This window comes from Neoarius graeffei, chromosome 1, assembly GCF_027579695.1.
Source record: "Neoarius graeffei isolate fNeoGra1 chromosome 1, fNeoGra1.pri, whole genome shotgun sequence".
Lineage (NCBI taxonomy): Eukaryota > Metazoa > Chordata > Actinopteri > Siluriformes > Ariidae > Neoarius > Neoarius graeffei.
Genome location: NC_083569.1, coordinates 124,001,440 through 124,021,875, shown reverse-complemented (window position 1 = coordinate 124,021,875; position 20,436 = coordinate 124,001,440). Strand labels below are relative to the sequence as shown.

Sequence of the window (20,436 nt, the reverse complement as noted above, 5' to 3'; positions counted from 1 at the left end):
ACGTCTCCCTGGCTCAGGCAGTCATCCCGCCCTGCCTAAAATCTGCAACAATAATCCCAGTGCCGAAGAAGTCTCCCGTCACCAGCCTGAATGATTACTGTCCTGTGGCCCTCACCCCAGTAATCATGAAGTGCTTCGAGAGACTAGTTCTTCAGCACATCAAGGACCACCTCCCCCCAGACTTCGACCCCTACCAGTTCACATAGCATGCGAATAGATCCACAGAGGACACTATCGCCGTAGCTTTCCACTCTGCGCTGAACCACCTGGAGCAGCAGCAGAGGTACGTCTGCATACTCTTTGTGGATTACAGTTCAGCTTTCAACACAATAATCCCGGACATCCTTATCAGTAAACTGGACACTCTCTGCCTCCCCCCTCTCACATGCGCCTGGATAAAGGACTTTCTTACCAACCGGCCCCAGACTGTGAGACTTGGCCCCCACTTCTCCACCTGCACGTTAAGCACCGGCTCTCCACAGGGCTGTGTGCTGAGCCCCCTCCTGTACTGCCTCTACACCCACGACTGTAGTTCGACCCACAACAACAACCTTATCGTCAAGTTTGCTGACGACACCACAGTGGTCGGACTCATCTCAAAGGAAGATGAGGCAGCCTACAGAGAGGAGGTCCTGAAGTTGGCAGCCTGGTGTTCAGAGAATAACCCTGCTCTGAACATCAAGAAAACCAAAGAGCTTATCGTTGACTTAAGGAAGCACAGCACCGACCTAGCCCCCCTTTACATAAACAACGAGTATGTGGAGAGGGTCCACACCTTCCGGTTTCTCGGCGTCCTCATCTCCGCCGACATCTCCTGGTCAGAGAACATTACAGCAGTCATTAAGAAGGCGCAGCAGCGGCTACACTTCCTGAGAGTCCTCAGGAAGCACAACCTGAGCCCCAACCTGCTGCTGACCTTCTACCGCTCATCCATCGAGAGCCTGCTGACATACTGTATCTCAGTATGGTACGGCAGCTGCACTGCTACAGACAGGGAGAGGCTCCAGAGAGTAGTAAAGGCAGCACAGAAGATCATTGCCTGCCCTCTCCCCTCCCTGATGGACATTTACACCTCCCGCTGCCTTAGCAGAGCTAACAACATTATCAAGGACAGCTCCCACCTTGGCTTTGATCTGTTTGACCTGTTGCCCTCAGGGAGGCGCTACAGGTGCATCAGGACAAAAACAAATAGATTCAAAAACAGCTTCTTTCCAAAAGCCATAACCACCCTGAACTCGAATATGCTCTGACTTTATAGTCTAACCCCCCGTGCAATACTTTATTTTATAATGTGACTATCTTCGTGAAATAATTTATAATGTGCAATACTTTATAATATGACTCTCTTGTGCAATACTTATAATATACAATACCTCATTCCATAATGTGAAACACAACACATACGCCTCAGGACTGTGCACCTTACACCCTGTGCAATACTTTATAATGTGCAATACCTCACTCCATAATGTGAAACATAACACATACGCCTCAGGACTGTACACCTTACACCCTCTATTTATTTATTTATTTATTTATTTATTTATTATTTCTTTCCCCACACACACACGCTGTTTGCACTGTTATTGGAGTTGCTTTTAATCTCATTGTACATGGGTATAGTGACAATAAAGGCATTCTATTCTATTCTATTCTCTAAATAGTATGGAAGTGTAGAAATGAGTGAGAGGTGTCATTCAGGGAGGGGAGACATTCAGGGACAGGAGTCCTTCAGAATGAGGAGTTGTTCAGACAAGAGAGTCATATACAGAGTGAGATATTCAGAGGAGACATTCCAAGTAAAGAGTCGTCCAGAGAGAGGAGTCATTCAGAATTCACTCACAAATTAAACTGTATGGCAGTGTAGAAATGAGGCTAGTGCTAGGTTTATTACAAAAATCTGCTAGATGAGTAGTTCACAAATTATTCTCTATATTTTCTCTACATCATGTATCTGTAATAATTTTGTGAATTCTGTACAATTATTCTCATTGTAGAATGGTGAATTTCAAACTGTTTGGAGATGGCCTTATACCCCTACCCAGATTGATGAGCAGTATCCGTTGCCTCTCTGAGGTCATGGCTAATGTTCTTACTTCTTGCCATAATGTACACAACACCTGAGTGCTCCAGAACACCAAACTGAGAAAAGTTCTGATTTAGAGTTGGTCACACTTCTTGAAGCTGAACTAATCTTGTGCAATGCATTAGTTACTCCAAGCTGCTAATTACTCTCTTAATGACTGTGGAAATAGGAAGGGTGTACTTATTTTTTTCCAATCTGGTTTCTGTTTCAGAGTAGTTGAGATAGAGAGAGAGAGAGAGATTTTATCCGATTTATTTTACCAAGTTTATTTTATAATCGTCATTTTTTTGGTTTGTCTCTTCTACTATTTTTACACTGTAGCACTTTGCCTCAAATGAAAAGTGCAGTATGTACATAATATACTGTATATGATTATTATTGTTTACTTCAGCAGATTTAGTTTAGAAAAATGGAGACTGAAGACAAGGAAAAAGAAAAAAGTATATTTACAATTGTATATATTGTATGTTTTATATATACATTTTAACAGTTGCACAAAATGACTTAAAATATGACTGAATCCTTTATCATAAATGTCCACAAAATGACACATGAATCAAAACTGATCACAGAGTCACACAACTGCCATGTGACCAATTTACCTGTTCCAGCTTTGTAATTACATGTTTTGTTTTGTTTTTTACCTGTTCCAGGTGTGTAATGGTATGTGTTTCCTCTTCCAAGTGTTCAGTTCTATGGGTTTTTACCTGTTCCAGCAGTGGAATTGCATGCACTTTTTTTTTTTACCTGTTCCAGATGTGTAATAGTGTGTGTTTCCTGTTCCAGGTGTATACTGGTGTGTGTATGTGCATGTTACTTATTCCAGGTGTATATGAGTGTGGGTGTCTAATGGTGTGTGTGACCTGTTGCAGATGTGTAACTTTCTGTGGTTCCTCTTCCAGGTGTGTTAATGAGTGCATTAACTGTTCCAGTTGTAGAAGGGCGTGTTATCCATTTCAGGTGTGTACAGATGTGGGTTATCTACTTCAGGTGTGTAAGTGTGTGTGTTATCTGTTCCAGGTGTGTAAGGGTGTATGTTATCTATTTCAGGTGTGTAAGGGTGTGTGTTACCTGTTCCAAATGTGTAAGGGTGTGTGTCACCTGTTCCAGGTGTGTAAGGGTGTGTGTCACCTGTTCCAGGTGTGTAAGGGTGTGTGTTACCTGTTCCAAGTGTGTAAGGGTGTGTGTTACCTGTTCCAAATGTGTAAGGGTGTGTGTCACCCGTTCCAGGTGTGTAAGGGTGTGTGTTACCTGTTCCAAGTGTGTAAGGGTGTGTGTTATCTATTTCAGATGTGTAAGGGTGTGTGTCACCTGTTCCAGGTGTGTAAGGGTGTGTGTTACCTTTTCCAGGTGTGTAAGGGTGTGTGTTACCTGTTCCAGGTGTGTGAGGGTGTGTGTTATCTATTTCAGATGTGTAAGGGTGTATGTTATCTACTTCAGGTGTACAAGGGTGTGTGTTACCTGTTCCAAGTGTGTAAGGGTGTGTGTCACCTGTTCCAGGTGTGTAAGGGTGTGTGTTATCTATTTCAGATGTGTAAGGGTGTGTGTTAACTGTTCCAGGTGTGTAAGGGTGTGTGTCACCTGTTCCAGGTGTGTAAGGGTGTGTGTTATCTATTTCAGATGTGTAAGGGTGTGTGTCACCTGTTCCAAGTGTGTAAGGGTGTGTGTCACCTGTTCCAGGTGTCTAAGGGTGTGTGTTACCTGTTCCAGGTGTGTAAGGGTGTGTGTTACCTGTTCCAGGTGTGTAAGGGTGTGTGTTATCTATTCCATATGTGTAAGGGTGTGTGTTATCTACTTCAGGTGTACAAGGGTGTGTGTTACCTGTTCCAGGTGTGTCAGGGTGTGGGTTATATATTTCAGGTGTACAAGGGTGTGTGTTACCTGTTATTTGTGTGTAAACATTGTTTGCGTAACAGTGTGTACTTGTGTGTATGTGTATTCTAGGTGTGTGTGTGTGTGTCACACAGCAGTAGTATGTTTAATGCTGTGGAAGCTGATGCGAGTTGGTGATGTTGGGATAGACATTGCCCTGGCAACCCGAACACGGAGGGCGTGGTTATCCTGCCATCGGTGCCAACGTTTTCTTACTGCAGAGCGTACCTGAAAAACACACACACACACACACACACCACACACAGAATTACATCAGGGACACGTGTAAATATAACACACAGTTTAAAACAGGAAGCACAGAGGAGTCAAGCTGGCAGAACAGCTCTTTTGGAATTTAATGTTCTTTAAGAAAATACATTCACATGTATGCAGATGCACACAGAACATATTTATTCAAGTGTGTGTGTGTGTGTGTGTGTCTGTGTGTGTGTTGGCTATTTTCACTGTACTTTATTGATTAGCTCAGGGATCAGAAACATCCTTGCTGATTCTAACTCATAACATACATACAAATGAAATTTGTGATCTTAAACCTCTTGTGTCAGAAAGCAGGGGATATCTAATCAAACACACACACACACACACACACACACACACACACACACACACACACACACACACACACCTAATCACAGAGCCAGGATTCCTCTTGAGTTTGGCAGGATTTAATAAGTGAAGCTGCATACTAGTTTTTTTATTATTATTCATTTCCGCTGGTGTGTGATTGTAAAATAAAACATTTAGAATCATTTATCCATCCTCTGAATTTCAGATGTTTTATCATTTTACACACGAGATGTGAAAGCCAATTCCTCGCTGTAAAATAATAAACCTGTAATGTAAAAAAACTGCTCAAGCACTGACACAACAATCAGCCATTACATTATGACCACTGACAGATGAAGTGAATAACACTAATTATCTCATTACACAGGTTGGATGTGAGAATGAAGAGAAAGAGTCTTTCTGGGAAAAGATGGATGAAGTGGGAGAAAGCATACTGAGGGAGGAGCGCGTGCTGATCGGAGCAGATTTCAACGGACATGTTTGCAAGGGAAACAGAGGAGATGAGGGCGTGATGGGCAGATATGGTGTAAGAGAGAGAAATGTGGAAGGGCGAATGGTGTTTGATTTTTCAAAGAGGATGAATCTGGCAATAGTCAATACATACTTCGAGAAGAAAGAGCAGCACAGGGTGACATTTAAGAGTGGAGGAAGATCTACACAGGTGGACTACATACTCTGCAGAAGGGGTAACCTGAAGGAGATTGGAGACTGTAAAGTGATGGCAGGGGAGAGTGTAGCTCGACAACATCAAGTGGTCGTGTGCAGGATGAGCTTGAAAGTGAAAAAGAGGAGGCGTGAAATAGTGGAGCCGAAGATTAAGTGGTGGAAACTAAAAGAGGTTGAACATCAGAAGGAGTTTAGGGAAGAAATGAGACGAGCATTGAGTGGTCATGGAAGTCTGCCAGAAGATTGGGATACTACTGCTGTACTAGTAAGAGAAGCAGCAAGGAAGGTGCTAGGGTGGTCATCGGGAAGAAGGAAGGAAGACAAGGAGACGTGGTAGAACAAAGAAGTGCAGGAAATTATAAAAGAGAAGAAGCTAGCAAAGAAGAATTGGGACAATCAGAGAGACGAGGAAAGCAGGTGACAAGAGATGAGACAGAAGGCAAAAAGAGGTGTAGCGAAGGCGAAAGCAGATGCATACCAGGAGTTGTACAAAAGACTGGAGACCAAAGAAGGAGAGAAAGACCTGTACAGACTAGCTAGGCAGAGAAACAGGGAAGCGAGGGATGTACAGCAGGTAAGAGTGATGAAAGATGGAAATGGAAATGTGCTGACAAACAAAGAGAGTGTATTAAGAAGGTGGAAAGAGTACTTTGAGGATGTATTAAATGAAGAGAATCCAAGAGAGAAAAGGTCAGATTCATTGGAGACAGCAAATCAGGAAGCAGAGTTGGTTAGTAAGGATGAGGTGAAGGCAGCCATGAAAAGAATGAAGACTGGGAAAGCAGTCGGACCAGATGGTATCCCGATTGAGGCTTGGAGCTGTTTGGGTGAGACGGCTGTGGAGTTCCTAACGAGATTGTTTAATAAGATCCTAGAGAATGAGAAAATGCCGAATGAATGGAGAGTGTGCTAGTCCCAATATACAAGAATAAGGGAGATGTACAGAGCTGCAGTAATTACAGAGGGATAAAATTGATGAACCACACCATGAAGCTATGGGAAAGGGTATTGGAGGCAAGATTGAGAAGAGCTGTAGCAATCTGTGAACAGCAGTACGAGTTTATGCCAAGGAAGAGCACGTCGGATGCAAGTTTTGCTTTAAGAATGTTAATGGAGAAGTACAGAGAAGGCCAGAGAAAGCTACATTGTGTGTTTGTAGACCTGGAGAAGCCATGCGATAGAGTGCCGAGAGATGAGTTATGGTATTGTATGAGAAAGAGTGGAGTGAATGAGAAGTATATCAGAGTGGTGCAAGACATGTATGAGAACAGTGAAACAGCAGTGAGGTGTGCAGTTGGAACGACTGAATGGTTCAAGGTGAAGGTGGGACTCCATCAAGGATCTGCTTTGAGTCCTTTTTTGTTTGCCATCGTGATGGATAGCTTGACGGACGAAGTGAGGCAAGAGTCACCATGGAACATGATGTTTGCAGATGATATTGTGATATGTGGTGAAAGTAGAAAGGAGGTTGAGTTGGGTTTGGAGAGATGGAGGTATGCATTGGAACAAAGAGGAATAAAGGTGAGCAGGAGCAAAATAGAATACATGTGCATCAATGAGAATGGGGATGAGAGTGTAGTGAAGATGCAAGGAGCAGACGTAAAGAAAGTTGGTGAATTCAAGTACCTGGGGTCAACTGTGCAGGAAAATGGGGGCTGCGATAGTGAGGTGAGAGAGAGAGCGCAGGCAGGGTGGAGCAGTTGGAGAAGGATTTCGGGAGTCATTTGTGATAGGAAAGTCCCAGCAAAAGTGAAAGGTAAGATGTATAAGACAGTAGTGAGACCAGCTGTGATGTATGGATTGGAGACCGTACCCTTAACGAAGAGACAGGAGGCAAAGTTGGAGGTGGCGGAGTTGAGGATGTTAAGGTTTGCGATGGGAGTGACAAGGTTGGACAGGATAAGGAATGAGCACATCAGAGGGACAGCACATCAAGTCAAGTCAAGTCAAGTCAACTTTATTGTCAAATATGCTATACATGCTCGACATACAGCACAGATGAAATTTCAGTCCTCTCTGACCCACGGTGCAAACAGGCAATGCAATAAATAAAAATAAAAATAGAATAATTGAAAAAACAAACAGCATAAACACTCTAGATAGGAACTAGACATAGACTAAACACTCAGACAAACAATATAAACAGTATAAATAAACAGTATAAACACTAGATAAGAACTACCGTATTTTCTGGACTATAAGCCGCTACTTTTTTCCTAGGTTTTGAACCATGCGGCTTATACAAAGGTGCGGCTATTCTGTGGATTTTTCTTCCACCGCTAGGGGCGCTCTAACCGGAAGCAGAATCAAAAATAAGATAGACAAAAAATCAATGCAAAGAAGAATTAGCAGATCTTTAGCAGATAGAACACGCACGACAAATTACTTACTGGTAATTATTTTCAAATCCAGCGAAGATGATTAAAGTGACTTGTGGTTTCAAACACAGGAGAAATGAAGGTAAATAAATACCGGTTATTTTCTCTTGGTTCTGTTCCGTTTTAATCAGCAAAGTTGCTGCCTGTGTTAAAAGGCACTGTTCGGAAAGAATCTGTTCAGGTACATACATGTACATTTACAGTACAAAATCGTTCTGTACATGCAGTAAATATCTAATTTTTCAACATAGATATCTGCGGCTTATAGCCCGGTGCGGCTTGTATATCTTTTTTTAAATTTTTTTTTAAAAATAGAGCGGATGCGGCTTATATACAGGTGCGCTCTATAGTCCAGAAAATACGGTAGACATAGACTAAACACTCAGACAATATAAACAGTGCAAACACTAGATAAGAACTACACACAGACTAAACACTCAAACAGACAATATAAACAGTATAAAACACTAGATAAGAACTAGACATAGACTAAACACTCATATATACATACACACACACACACACACAAAACACACACACACACACACACACGTAAATTGGTGCAAATAAACAAACAGTCAAGGGCACTTGAGGTATAGCAGGTAAACATGAAATAAGCAGTATAAACAAACTAGCAGCTGTTAAGGTGAGGTCGTGCGGAATAGTGCAAATGAGCGAGGTAAAGTGAGATGTGCGGTCCCTGAGTTCAGTGTGTTAATGAACGATGTATGCATGTATGTATGTATGTATGTGTGTGCGTGCGTGTGTGTGTGTTGGGGGGGAACTGTGAGGATGACATGTCAGATGCTGAAGGGGGGGTGGGGGGTGTGTGAGCAGAATCTGTGGCAGGGGGCCCGGGGGGGGAGGAGGAGCAGAACAGGGAGGGAGTTGAGCCTCCTGACTGCCTGGTGAAAGAAACTGTTCTTGAGCCTGCTGGTTTTGGCCCGGAGACTCCGCAGTCTCCTCCCCGACGGCAGCAGACTGAAGAGGCTGTGAGATGGGTGGGTGGGGTCACCTGCAATCCTGATGGCTTTGCGGGTGAGGCGGGAGTTATAAATATCCATTAGAGAAGGGAGAGAGACACCAATGATCCTCTCAGCTGCTCTCATGATGCGCTGCAGAGACTTGCAGCAGGACACGGTGCAGGCGCCGTACCACATGGTGATGCAGCTGGTCAGAATGTTCTCGATGGTGTCTCTGTAGAAAATGTGCATGATGGGGGCCGGGGCTCTTGCTCTCCTCAGTTTGCAGAGGAAGTACAGATGCTGTTGGGCTTGTTTGGCCAGTGATGCGGTGTTGTTGCTCCAGGACAGGTCTTCAGAGATGTGCACACCCAGAAACTTGGTGCTGCTCACCCTCTCCACTGCAGCACCATCGATAGATAGTGGAGCATGCTGGGTGTGCTCTCTCCTGAAGTCCACAACAATCTCCTTCATCTTCTCCACGTTCAGACGGAGATTGTTGTCCTTGCACCACATGGCCAAGCGGCTCACCTCACTCCTGTAGATTGTCTCATCGCCATTGTTGATGAGACCCACCACAGTCGTGTCATCCGCAAACTTAATGAAGAGATTTGAGCTGGATGTTGGTGTGCAGTCGTGGGTCAGCAGAGTGAAGAGGAGGGGGCTCAGCACACATCCTTGGGGGGCCCCCGTGTTAAGTGTGATGGTGCTGGAGGAGTTGCTGTCGACCTGTACAGCATGTGGTCTCCCCATCAGGAAGTCCAGCAGCCAGTTGCACAGGGAGGTGTTGAGTCCCAGCTGGTCCAGTTTGTGAATGAGCTGCTGAGGAATGATTGTGTTGAATGCTGAGCTAAAGTCTATGAACAGCATTCTGACATATGAGTCTTTTGTCTCCAGGTGGGTGAGGGCTGAGTGGAGGGCAGTGGAGATGGCATCATCAGTCGAACAGTTGGACTGATATGCAAGCTGGAAAGGGTCCAGGGCAGGGGGGAGGGCAGACTTGATATGCCGCATGACTAGCCGCTCGAAGCACTTCATGAGGATGGGAGTGAGTGCGACAGGGCGGTAGTAGTCATTGAAGCAGGAGGGAGACGGCTTCTTCGGGACCGGGATGATAATGGTGGTTTTGAGGCACATGGGGACAACAGCCTGGCTCAACGAGATGTTGAAGATGTCTGTAAAGACATCTGTGAGCTCCTCGGCACAGTCTCTCAGGACATGACCAGGAATGTTATCAGGGAGAGCTTGGGAATTAAGCTAAGAGAGATGAGACTGAGATGGTATGGGCACATCCTGAGAAGAGATGCAGAGCATGTGGGAAGGAGAATGTTGAGGATGGAGCTGCCAGGCAAACGAAAACGAGGAAGGCCAAAGAGAAGATACATGGATGTGGTGAGAGAGAGGACATGAAAGTGGCAGGTGTGGTAGAGAAGGATGCAGAAGACAGGGAGCAATGGAGATGAAAGATCCGCTGTGGCGACCCCTAATCGGGAGCAGCCAAAAGAAGAAGAAGAAGAAGAAGATCTCATTACAGTGGCACCTATCAAGGGGTGGGATATATTAGGCAGCAAGAGAACAGACAGTTCTTGAAGTTGATGTGTTGGAAACAGGGAAAATGGGCAAGCATAAGGATCTGAGTGACTTTGACAAGGGCCAAATTGTGGTGACGAGATGACTGGGTCTGAACATCTCCAAAATGACATCTTGTGGGGTGTTCCTGGTATGCAGTGGTTAGTATCAACCAAAAGTGGTCCAAAGAAGGACAACTGGTGAACCGGTGACAGGATCATGGGTGTCAAAGGCTCACTGATTTGTGTAGAGCATGAAGGCTAGCTCATATGGTCCAATCCCACAGAAGAGCTACTGTAGCACAAACTGCAGAAAAAGTTAATGCTGACACCTTTTGGTTTTAGGCAACATTCACTTTTTCAAGCTCACACGTCCTGTTAGAGCAATGACTCTCATTTCTGTTCATGCTCTTCTGAAGTGCAAGACTTCCATCATATTTAAAGAGAAACAACAACAGCAAGTCAAATGAGTCGAAAAGCTTGATGTTGCCAAACCCTCAGTGCCAACACCTCAACTGCCTTAAGAGGCATCTTAAACACCAACTACGATTCAGTAACCAAGCACTGGGGAGACCTACATGCAAGAGTCTTTTGAGCTTCAGCCGATTTGAATGGATTTGTCAAAAGGACCAATAAAGACTGGTTCGATAAAAATGATGACTCAATCAACTCTGTTCAAAGAACTCAAATGCTCCACATCGAATAAATAGATAATAAAGACTCACCATCAAAGAAAAAAACAAATACAACAAAGCAAAACAAAAGACACCAAAGAAGCTCCGAGAAACGAATGGTAGTCTAATAGATCTAATGAGCTACAGGCAGGTGCTGATGCCAACAACACAAAAAAGTCCTTCAATGTACTAAAGGCTGTTTATGGGCCATCATCAAGATGGACTACTCCATTATTTGACCTTGAAGGAAGAATTCTGATTAAAGAGCCAGTGGTCATAACGGAAGGATGGGTGCAGCAGTTTAAAAATCTTCTCAACTGCCCATCGACTATCTCCATGGATGCAGTAGATGAATTACCTTAAAGTCCATTGATTCAAGAACTTGATACAATCCCCATGACTGAGGAAAAGCTATAAAAGCAGCTATCATGTGGAAAAGCACCTGGCGATAATAGTATTCCTCCTGAGATTTTCAAACATGGTGGTGATATGCTCACTGAAGAACTAGCCCAATTTATGAACAGATTTGGATAGCAGCAGAAGTTCCACAAAACTTTAAAGATGCTTCAATTGTACATCTTTACAAGAACAAGGGTGATCGGTGGATATGTGATAATCACCGTGGCATAGCCCTTCTGAGCATTGCAGGCAAAATCCTGGCCCAAATTATCATAAGTCACCTCATCTAGTATGTTGACAAAACCTTCCCTGAAAGCCAGTGCTGCTTCAGATTTGGTCGGGAAATGACTGATATGATGTGTGCATCCAGACAAGTTCAAGAAAAATGCAAAGAACAAAATCTTGACCTGTACATGGTTTTCATTGACCTCACCAAAGCATCTGGCTCAGTCAGTCACGAGGGTCTTTGGAAGATCCTTGCAAAGACTGGATGCCTACCCAAAAGTGATTAAGATCATCCATTCTTTCCATGAGGGCATGAAGGTACAAGTACAAGACAATGAGAAAACATCAGAAACATTTCCGGTGACAAAGAGAACTAAACAAGGGTGTGTTATGGCTCCACTGCTATTTTGTGTTGCTTTCTCAGCAATGCTCTATGAAGCCTTCAAAAACTGTGATAGCGGTATCATGATCCGGTTCAGAATGGATGGGGACGTATTCAGCATTTGCCACCTCAAATCAAGTACCAGGGTCATGCTGATGCTCATAAGAGTGCTCCTCTTCATGGTTGATTGCTGAAGAGTACCTGCAGAGCATTTTGAACAACTTTGCCAGAGCAGCCAATCACTTTGGCCATACCATCAATATCATGAAAACCGATGTAATCGTTCAACCAAGACCTGGCCATATGCTTCAAGACCCAGTCATGACAGTTGGTGATAATCAACTGAAGGCAGTTGTTGTCATCAGCTATCCATCACTAGTGAAGATGACTGTTCATTAGGAAGCACAGAAACGCAGATGGGCTGCGAGGCCCACACCAGAGCGACAGAGTTGCCCGCAGCAGCAGCATGAACTGCCCGGCCAAGCTGCCATGGAATGTCTGGTCTTGTGAGCTCTCACATACAGTGGTGCTTGAAAGTTTGTGAACCCTTTAGAATTTTCTACATTTCTGCATAAATATGACCTAAAACATCATCAGATTTTCACACAAGTCCTAAAAGTAGATAAAGAGAACCCAGCTAAACAAATTAGACAAAAATATTATACTTGGCCATTTATTTATTTTGGAAAATGATCCAATATTGCATATCTGTGAGTGGGAAAAGGATGTGAACCTTTGTTTTCAGTATCTGGTGTGACCCCCTTGTGCAGCAATAACTGCAACTAAACATTTCCAGTAACTGTTGATCAGTCCTGCACACCGGCTTGGAGGAATTTTAGCCCATTCCTCTGTACAGAACAGCTTCAACTCTGGGATGTTGGTGGGTTTCCTCACATGAACTGCTCACTTCAGGTCCTTCCACAACATTTCAACTGGATTAAGGTCAGGACTTTGACTTGGCCATTCCAAAACATTAACTTTATTCTTCTTTAACCATTCTTTGGTAGAACGACTTCTGTGCTTAGGGTCATTGTCTTGCTGCATGACCCACCTTCTCTTGAGATTCAGTTCATGCACAGATGTCCTGACATTTTCTTTTGGAATTCACTGGTATAATTCAGAATTCATTGTTCCATCAATGATGGCAAGCCGTCCTGGCCCAGATGCAGCAAAACAGGCCCAAACCATGATACTACCACCACCATGTTTCACAGATGGGATAAGGTTCTTATGCTGGAATGCAGTGTTTTCCTTTCTCCAAACATAACACTTCTCATTTAAACCAAAACATTCTATTTTGGTCTCATCTGTCCACAAAACATTTTTTCAATAGCCTTCTGGCTTGTCCACGTTATCTTTAGCAAACTGCAGATGAGCAGCAATGTTCTTTTTGGAGAGCAGCGGCTTTCTCCTTGCAACCCTGCCATGCACACCATTGTTGTTCAGTGTTCTCCTAATGGTGGACTCATGAACATTAACATTAGCCAATGTGAGAGAGGCCTTCAGTTGCTTAGAAGTTACCCTGGGGTCGTTTGTGACCTCAGCGACTATTACACGCCTTGCTCTTGGAGTGATCTTTGTTGGTCGACCACTCTTGGGGAGGGTAACAATGGTCTTGAATTTCCTCCATTTGTCCACAATCTGTCTGACTGTGGATTGGTGGAGTCCAAACTCTTTAGAGATGGTTTTGTATCCTTTTCCAGCCTGATGAGCATCAACAACGCTTTTTCTGAGGCCCTCAGAAATCTCCTTTGTTCATGCCATGATACACTTCCACAAACATGTGTTGTGAAGATCAGACTTTGGTAGATCCCTGTTCTTTAAATAAAACAGGGTGCCCACTCACACCTGATTGCCATCCCATTGATTGAAAACACCTGACTCTAATTTCACCTTCAAATTAACTGCTAATCTTAGAGTTTCATATACTTTTGCCACTCACAGATATGTAATATTGGATTATTTTCCTCAGTAAATAAATGACCAAGTCTAATATTTTTGTCTCATTTGTTTAACCGGGTTCTCTTTATCTACTTTTAGGACTTGTGTGAAAATCTAATGATGTTTTAGGTCATATGCAGAAATATAGAAAATTCTAAAGGGTTCACAAACTTTCAAGCACCACTGTACTATTATTCTCTATTATCAAAACACCTTGCACAGTAAGGTAAGACAAACAATGTCATGCCCCCATCGTGTTGTCTCTCTGGACCTCCAGACCTGATGCCAAGCAATGCACAAAAGTGCCACAGACCTGACGGGTATGGAAGTTGCCCCGCAGTGACAACTGACTTGCCGAATGATGCCATCCATTGGCCATTTGATTGGCTTTTCCACATGCCATCATGTGGTGTGCCACTGACCCTGTTGGGTTCATCTGCCACATTGCACCGAACAGCGCCCTGCTGCCAGGTGATGTACCGTATTCACTGAAGGTAGTACAGAGATTCCGCTACCTAGGTGGGCTCCTGTCTCAGAATGCTTGCTGTGGCAGCAGGGGTGTGGCCTAGTGTCAGTTTGTGAATGGAGGGCGGGACCAGGGAAGGTGAGTGGCAAAGTCAATGCACCTGTTGTTAATTAATGTTGTGTGTCTGTGTTGTTGCAGTGACAGAGGATCGAAAAGGAGGGAGAGAGCAGAGAGAGGGAAGCTCTTCTGACCAGAACACGTGTGTGTTACATGTGTGAGCAGCAAGTGAGTAAAGCTGAAAAGCAGGAAGATAAGGAAAAGAAAGTGTGTGTGTGTGAACATCAGCTCCCGCCTGCCATGCTTCTGTACTCCACCCACATCAAGGACATATTACACTCGCATTGACGATGAGATCACAGCTCAGATTGGCAAAGCTAGTCCTGCCTTTGGCAGACTAGAGCACAGGCTTTGGTCAGATTGAGGAAGCTGTCTCAGTACAAAGATCACTGTGTAACACACAGTCATATAGCCAACGCTTCTTTATGGGAGTGAAAGCTGGACTTGCTATCGTCGTCTCATTCAACAGCTCTGACGCCTTCGTAAGATCTGTGGCATCTTATCGAGGAACAGGATACCAAACGCAGATGTGCTGGAGTGATGCAAGATAGAAGGAATAGAGGATTTTCTGATCAAAGGGCAACTCCGCTGGGCAGAGCACCTTGTGTCAGAATGGACGACACCCATATACCATATACGCTATATGGTGATCAGTGCATGTTTAACATTTGGGAAAATAACAAACATGGTTTGCTAGTTTGAAAACAAAGCAAACACAACTAATGCCACAGTTCCTCATTAGTTACTGTGTGATGGCTTATATAGATGATAAAGCAACGTCGTCATGGAAATGGAGAGTACAGTTCGTACTTGTGTGATATTACACCACACATTCGCATAAGATTTTTTTGGCAGCCAACATTGCAGCCATCTTGTGTGTGTATTGTTAAAAATATGTATAAAGTAAAAAGTTTGAAAGTGAAAGTGCAAAAGGCTTTTATTCCCTGTTTCAGGTTTAATAGCAGGCCACATTCATGACCAAAATGTGTCTCTAATGTCATTTCTAATTGCATTATAAATATTCCAGTTCTGCTGACATTTGGTTATTGTTATTAGTCTGGAGATAATTAGAGACTCTGCACCTTGGCGTGTGTGTGTGTGTGTGTGTGTGTGTGTGTGTGTGTGTGCGCACGCACATAAGTAAATATCCTCCCCTGGTAATAATGAGTGTTGCCCTTTGGTAATGGTGTGGCTTTTTTTTTTTTAAACCGGAGCAGCCACCGCAGCGTGAAATGAACTTCAGTGTGGACTCACCTCACCGTTGAGGAAGCAGTAAAACACAGAGACGAAGAAACCCTGTAGAGAAACACACACACACACACACACACACACACACACACACACACAGCTAAACAACTGTAACATTTATATGTAAAATTCTGCAAATCATCTTCTAATCGTCTGATCAATAGAAACGATCCCGATGGAAACAGAGCCCTGCATCCCTCCATCTCTAACGCTGAGCCCCATATGTGAATCAATGCAAAATCCATTTTAAAAAATATCCTTAAAAAGTTACTTTTTGTGGAACTGGCTCATTACAAGCTAAAATCTGTCTGTCTGTGTCTCTGTCTGTTTTTCTATCTGTCTGTTTCTCTGTCTATCTGTGTGTGTGCCTCCGTCTCTGTATGTCTATCTGGCTATCTCTGGCTATTTCTGTCTGTCTGTGCCTCTGTCTGTATTTCTGTCTGCGCATCTGTCTGTCTGTTTCTATCTATAGCTCTGTCTGCCTGTCTATCTATATCTTTGTCTCTCTGTCTGTCTCCATCCATCTGCCTTTCTGTCTCTATATCTGTCTCTACCTTTGTTTAACAGCACAGTCCAAAGTGTGTTACATCATAGGCATTTGCCTCTGATCACATTTTTAAAACTTGTTTTAATTAACATATTTAATGTTGTATAAACAGTCATTGGGCAGCACGGTGGTGTAAAGGCCAATTTATGCTGACAACGCAGTCCTCGCAGATGGCGTCGCAGACAGCGTCTGCGTAGCCCCCCCACCTTTGCAGACGCTCTGCGCGCACCTCCCAAAAATTGTGACCACCGCAGAAGCCTCGCAGACAAGAGGGCTCCGATTGGTCCACTCTACATCCGCTGTACACGCACTTCCGCTTCCCTACTTTCCCAGTTTGTTTTGTTTTCACGACCGCCATTTTTAAAAACACGAGCGAAGATGGAGCAGCACGAAGAGCGGTTGATCGAGGAAGTGAGGAAGTACGTACATCTATACGACTCCAGTTCTAGTCATTATAAGTAACCGGAGGATAAACACTCCACTAACCACACCCACCAACTACTCCTAGCGATTTCGCGACTTCGTGCCCCCTTGCGTTGTGTCGGTGAATAACATCGCGCACGCCTATTACTCCCCGCTCAACGATAAATTACAACTGTCTGCGAAAAGCTATCTGCAAAAGCCTTGTTGCAAGAGCATGCAGAGGCCTTAAGTGATTAGCACGGTTGCCTCACAGCAAGAAGGTTCTGGGTTCGAGCCCAGCAGTCGGCAGGGGTTTTTCTGTGCGGAGTTTGCATGTTCTCCCCGTGTCTGTGTGGGTTTCCTCCAGGAGCTCCGGTTTCCCCACAGTCCAAAGACATGCGGTTAGGTTAATATAGGATGGCCTTGGGCTGAGGTGCTCTTGAGTGAGGCACTGAACTCCCAGCTGCTCCCCAGGTGCTGTTAGCATGGCTGCCCACTGCTCTGGGTATGTGTATGTGTGTGTGTTCATTGCTCACATGTGTGTGTTCACTGCTTCAGATGGGTTAAATGCAGCGAGGAATTTCACAAGTGTGTGATGAATAAAGTTGTTGTTGTTGTCATGCTACAGAGAAACTGCAAAGAAGTGTAAACTCCTTTGTCCTGAAGATCTCATAAAGCCTAAAGTTCCAGGTTCACCTCTGACTGTTACAGCAGTAACACTGGAGACTCCTTCCAGAAACATTACATGAACACGTTTCTCCTTACAAAAGAGTTTTTTAGTCCATTTAAAACAGGCTTTGGTGCTCTCACACAAAGAACAGGAGTGAATTTGTTAAGTCTGTGATGACTGACCTCCCACATGGCCTTTTACCAGTGGCCATGGCAGTCAGCCACAACACACACACACACACACACACACACACACACACACACACACACACACCCTGTCTCTGTTAATATGAATTATTATGTCATGAAATTCGCTTCATGCATCATCTCTGTCCAAAGGGCATTTCATATCCCTCAAACAATATTTCATCATTCTTTATTAATAAAGTCTGACACAGTGTTTTTTTTAACCTAATTCTCAGTTCCATATATGTTCTAGTAAAAATTAGGATGAAAAAGCTAAATCTCTTCCATATTCAACAGCCAAACCGAGTCCTACCAAGGTTATACCCACTTTCATTTTGTGTCACCTCACACTGACCTCCACGACCCACCTCTTAAGACCAGAAAAGGGTCGACTTCAATGTGAATGGGATGACACAATTCTCACAGGTTCTCATTGTCCATAAACAAAGGTGCGATGCAGGCAGGAATGTTTTTAAATACATTATTGGTGAATGATCAACATGGAGATCTGGCAAGATTTCAAAGTGCAGGAGCCGCATGATTATGGCTACAGATATAATTTTCTGCACCAGACGACACACAGAAAGGTTTTGTGAGTGGTGAAATTACTGGATTTTTATCACTGGTAATATGGAGGAGACGCATTTCACACATTTGGTTTCAGGCGTCAGTAGGTGCTATAATAAAAGAACACAACTGTGTGACACAGTGTTCTAAAGAGACCTGCTGAAAAACCAGCGTGATTCTGCTTTATTTCTGTTAATGAAGCATGGGACCAAAACTGGATACGGTGCGCTGATATTTTTGGTCAGTGTAGTACAGTATGTGTGCAGGTTAGAAGGCGTATATATCTTATTGTACAAAAGAAAATAACATACTAGGTTTAAGTCTTGATTTGTATTTATTTGCATTTGTGCAGGAAGTAGATAACATTAGCTGTCCTGTGAATATGCTGCGTAAACCCCACTGAGCTCGATATAAAATCTGGAGAGCTCAGAGACTATTCCCCACTGTAGAGACGAGTAAAACCATCTGGCCGCCATCTTACCACTCACATCACGTGTATTTGACTCGTGTTAAACCGTCATATCCTATCAAACTTGCCCGAAGAAAAGTGACTCCTGACTTTTTTTCCCCCTTTCATTCCCATTCATTCACTCTTATTTTCTCCACTTTACCCCCATTCCTTACATATCTTTATAGCGCTCCCCTTCACTGTTATTGGTTTTTTTGTGTCTGAGGGAGTTTTTCCTTGCCACCGTCGCCACAGGCTTGCTCACTGGGGATAGATTAGGGATAAAATTAGCTCATGTTTTAAGTTGTTCAAATTCTGTAAAGCTGCTTTGCGACAGTGTTTATTGGTAAAAGCGCTATACAAATAAACTTGACTTGACTAAAAGTAGATAAAGAGAACCCAGTTAAACAAATGAGACAAAAATATTATACTTGGTCATTTATTTATTGAGGAAAATGATCCAATATTACATATCTGTGAGTGGCAAAAGTGCGTGAAACTCTAGGATTAGCAGTTAATTTGAAGGTGAAATTAGAGTCAGGTGTTTTCAATCAATGGGATGACAATCAGGTGTGAGTGGGCACCCTGTTTTATTTAAAGAACAGGGATCTATCAAAGTCTGATCTTCACAACACGTTTGTGGAAGTGTATCATGGCACAAATAAAGGAGATTTCTGAGGACCTCAGAAAAAGCGTTGTTGATGCTCATCAGGCTGGAAAAGGTTCCAAAACCATCTCTAAAGAGTTTGGACTCCACCAATTCACAGTCAGACAGATTGTGTACAAATGGAGGAAATTCAAGACCATTGTTACCCTCCCCAGGAGTGGTCGACCAACAAAGATCACTCCATGAGCAAGGTGTGTAATAGTCGGCGAGGTCACAAAGGACCCCAAGGTAACTTCTAAGCAACTGAAGACCTCTCTCACATTAACATTAGCCAATGTTCATGAGTCCACCATCAGGAGAACACTGAACAACAATGGTGTGCATGGCAGGGTTGCAAGGAGAAAGCCACTGCTCCAACAAAGATCACTCCAAGAGCAAGGTGTGTAAGAATTGGCAAGGTCACAAAAGACCCCAGTGTAACTTCTAAGCAGCTGAAGGCCTCTCTCACATTGGGTAATGTTAATGTTCATGAGTCCACCATCAGGAGAACACTGAACAACAATGGTGTGCATGGCAGGGTTGCAAGGAGAAAGCCACTGCTCTCCAAAAAGAACATTGCTGCTTGTCTGCAGTTTGTTAAGATCACATGGACAAGCCAGAAGGCTATTGGAAAAAAAATGGTTTGTGGACAGATGAGACCAAAATACAACTTTTGGTTTAAATGAGAAGCGTTATGTTTGGAGAAAGGAAAACCCTGCATTCCAACATAAGAACCTTATCCCATCCGTGAAATGTGGTGGTGGTAGGATCATGGTTTGGGTCTGTTTTGCTGCATTTGGGCCAAGACGGCTTGTCATCATTGATGGAACAATGAATTCTGAATTATACCAGTGAATTCTAAAGCCACTGACCGGGAATTGGCCTAGTGGTTAGCGTCTCTGCCTCTCGTTTGGGAGATCGCAAGTTCTACTCACGGTTGGGTCATACCAAAGACCATCATAAAAATGGTGCCTTCTGCCATCTGGCAAGGCACGCTGCAATACAGATGCGTGTGAGGAGTCAAACTTTCGTGATTACCAGAGGACTAGCCCCCCCCACTCTAACCCTAGCTATGTAATATAGGTGAGAGGGCTACGAAATGGAGATTGGTGCCACCAAACGCACCATGAATGGTGTGGGAAGGACTTTGACTTGACTTTGAATTCTAAAGGAAAATGTCAGGACATCGGTTCATAAACTGAATCTCAAGAGAAGGTGGGTCATGCAGCAAGACAACGACCCTAGGCACACAAGTTGTTCTACCAAAGAATGGTTAAAGAAGAATAAATTTAATGTTTTGGTATGGCCAAGTCAAAGTCCTGACCTTAATCCAATCGAAATGTTGTGGAAGGACCTGAAGCGAGCAGTTCATGTGAGGAAACCCACCAACATCCCAGAG

General features: G+C 43.7%; 1 protein-coding gene across 3 annotated transcripts in view; it reads right to left on the bottom strand.

Annotated features, from left to right (window-relative positions):
- Positions 1-4,045: 4,045 nt before the first annotated feature.
- Positions 4,046-20,436, bottom strand: part of LOC132889736 (corticotropin-releasing factor receptor 2) — a 191,202-nt gene continuing 174,811 nt past the window's right edge. For all 3 annotated transcript variants that reach the window (XM_060926535.1, XM_060926543.1, XM_060926552.1), the window contains exons 11-12: positions 15,579-15,620; positions 4,046-4,186 (exon numbers count right to left, since the gene is read on the bottom strand). In XM_060926535.1, coding sequence (XP_060782518.1) covers positions 4,046-4,186; positions 15,579-15,620 — 183 coding nt within the window. The remainder of the gene's footprint in view (positions 4,187-15,578; positions 15,621-20,436) is intronic.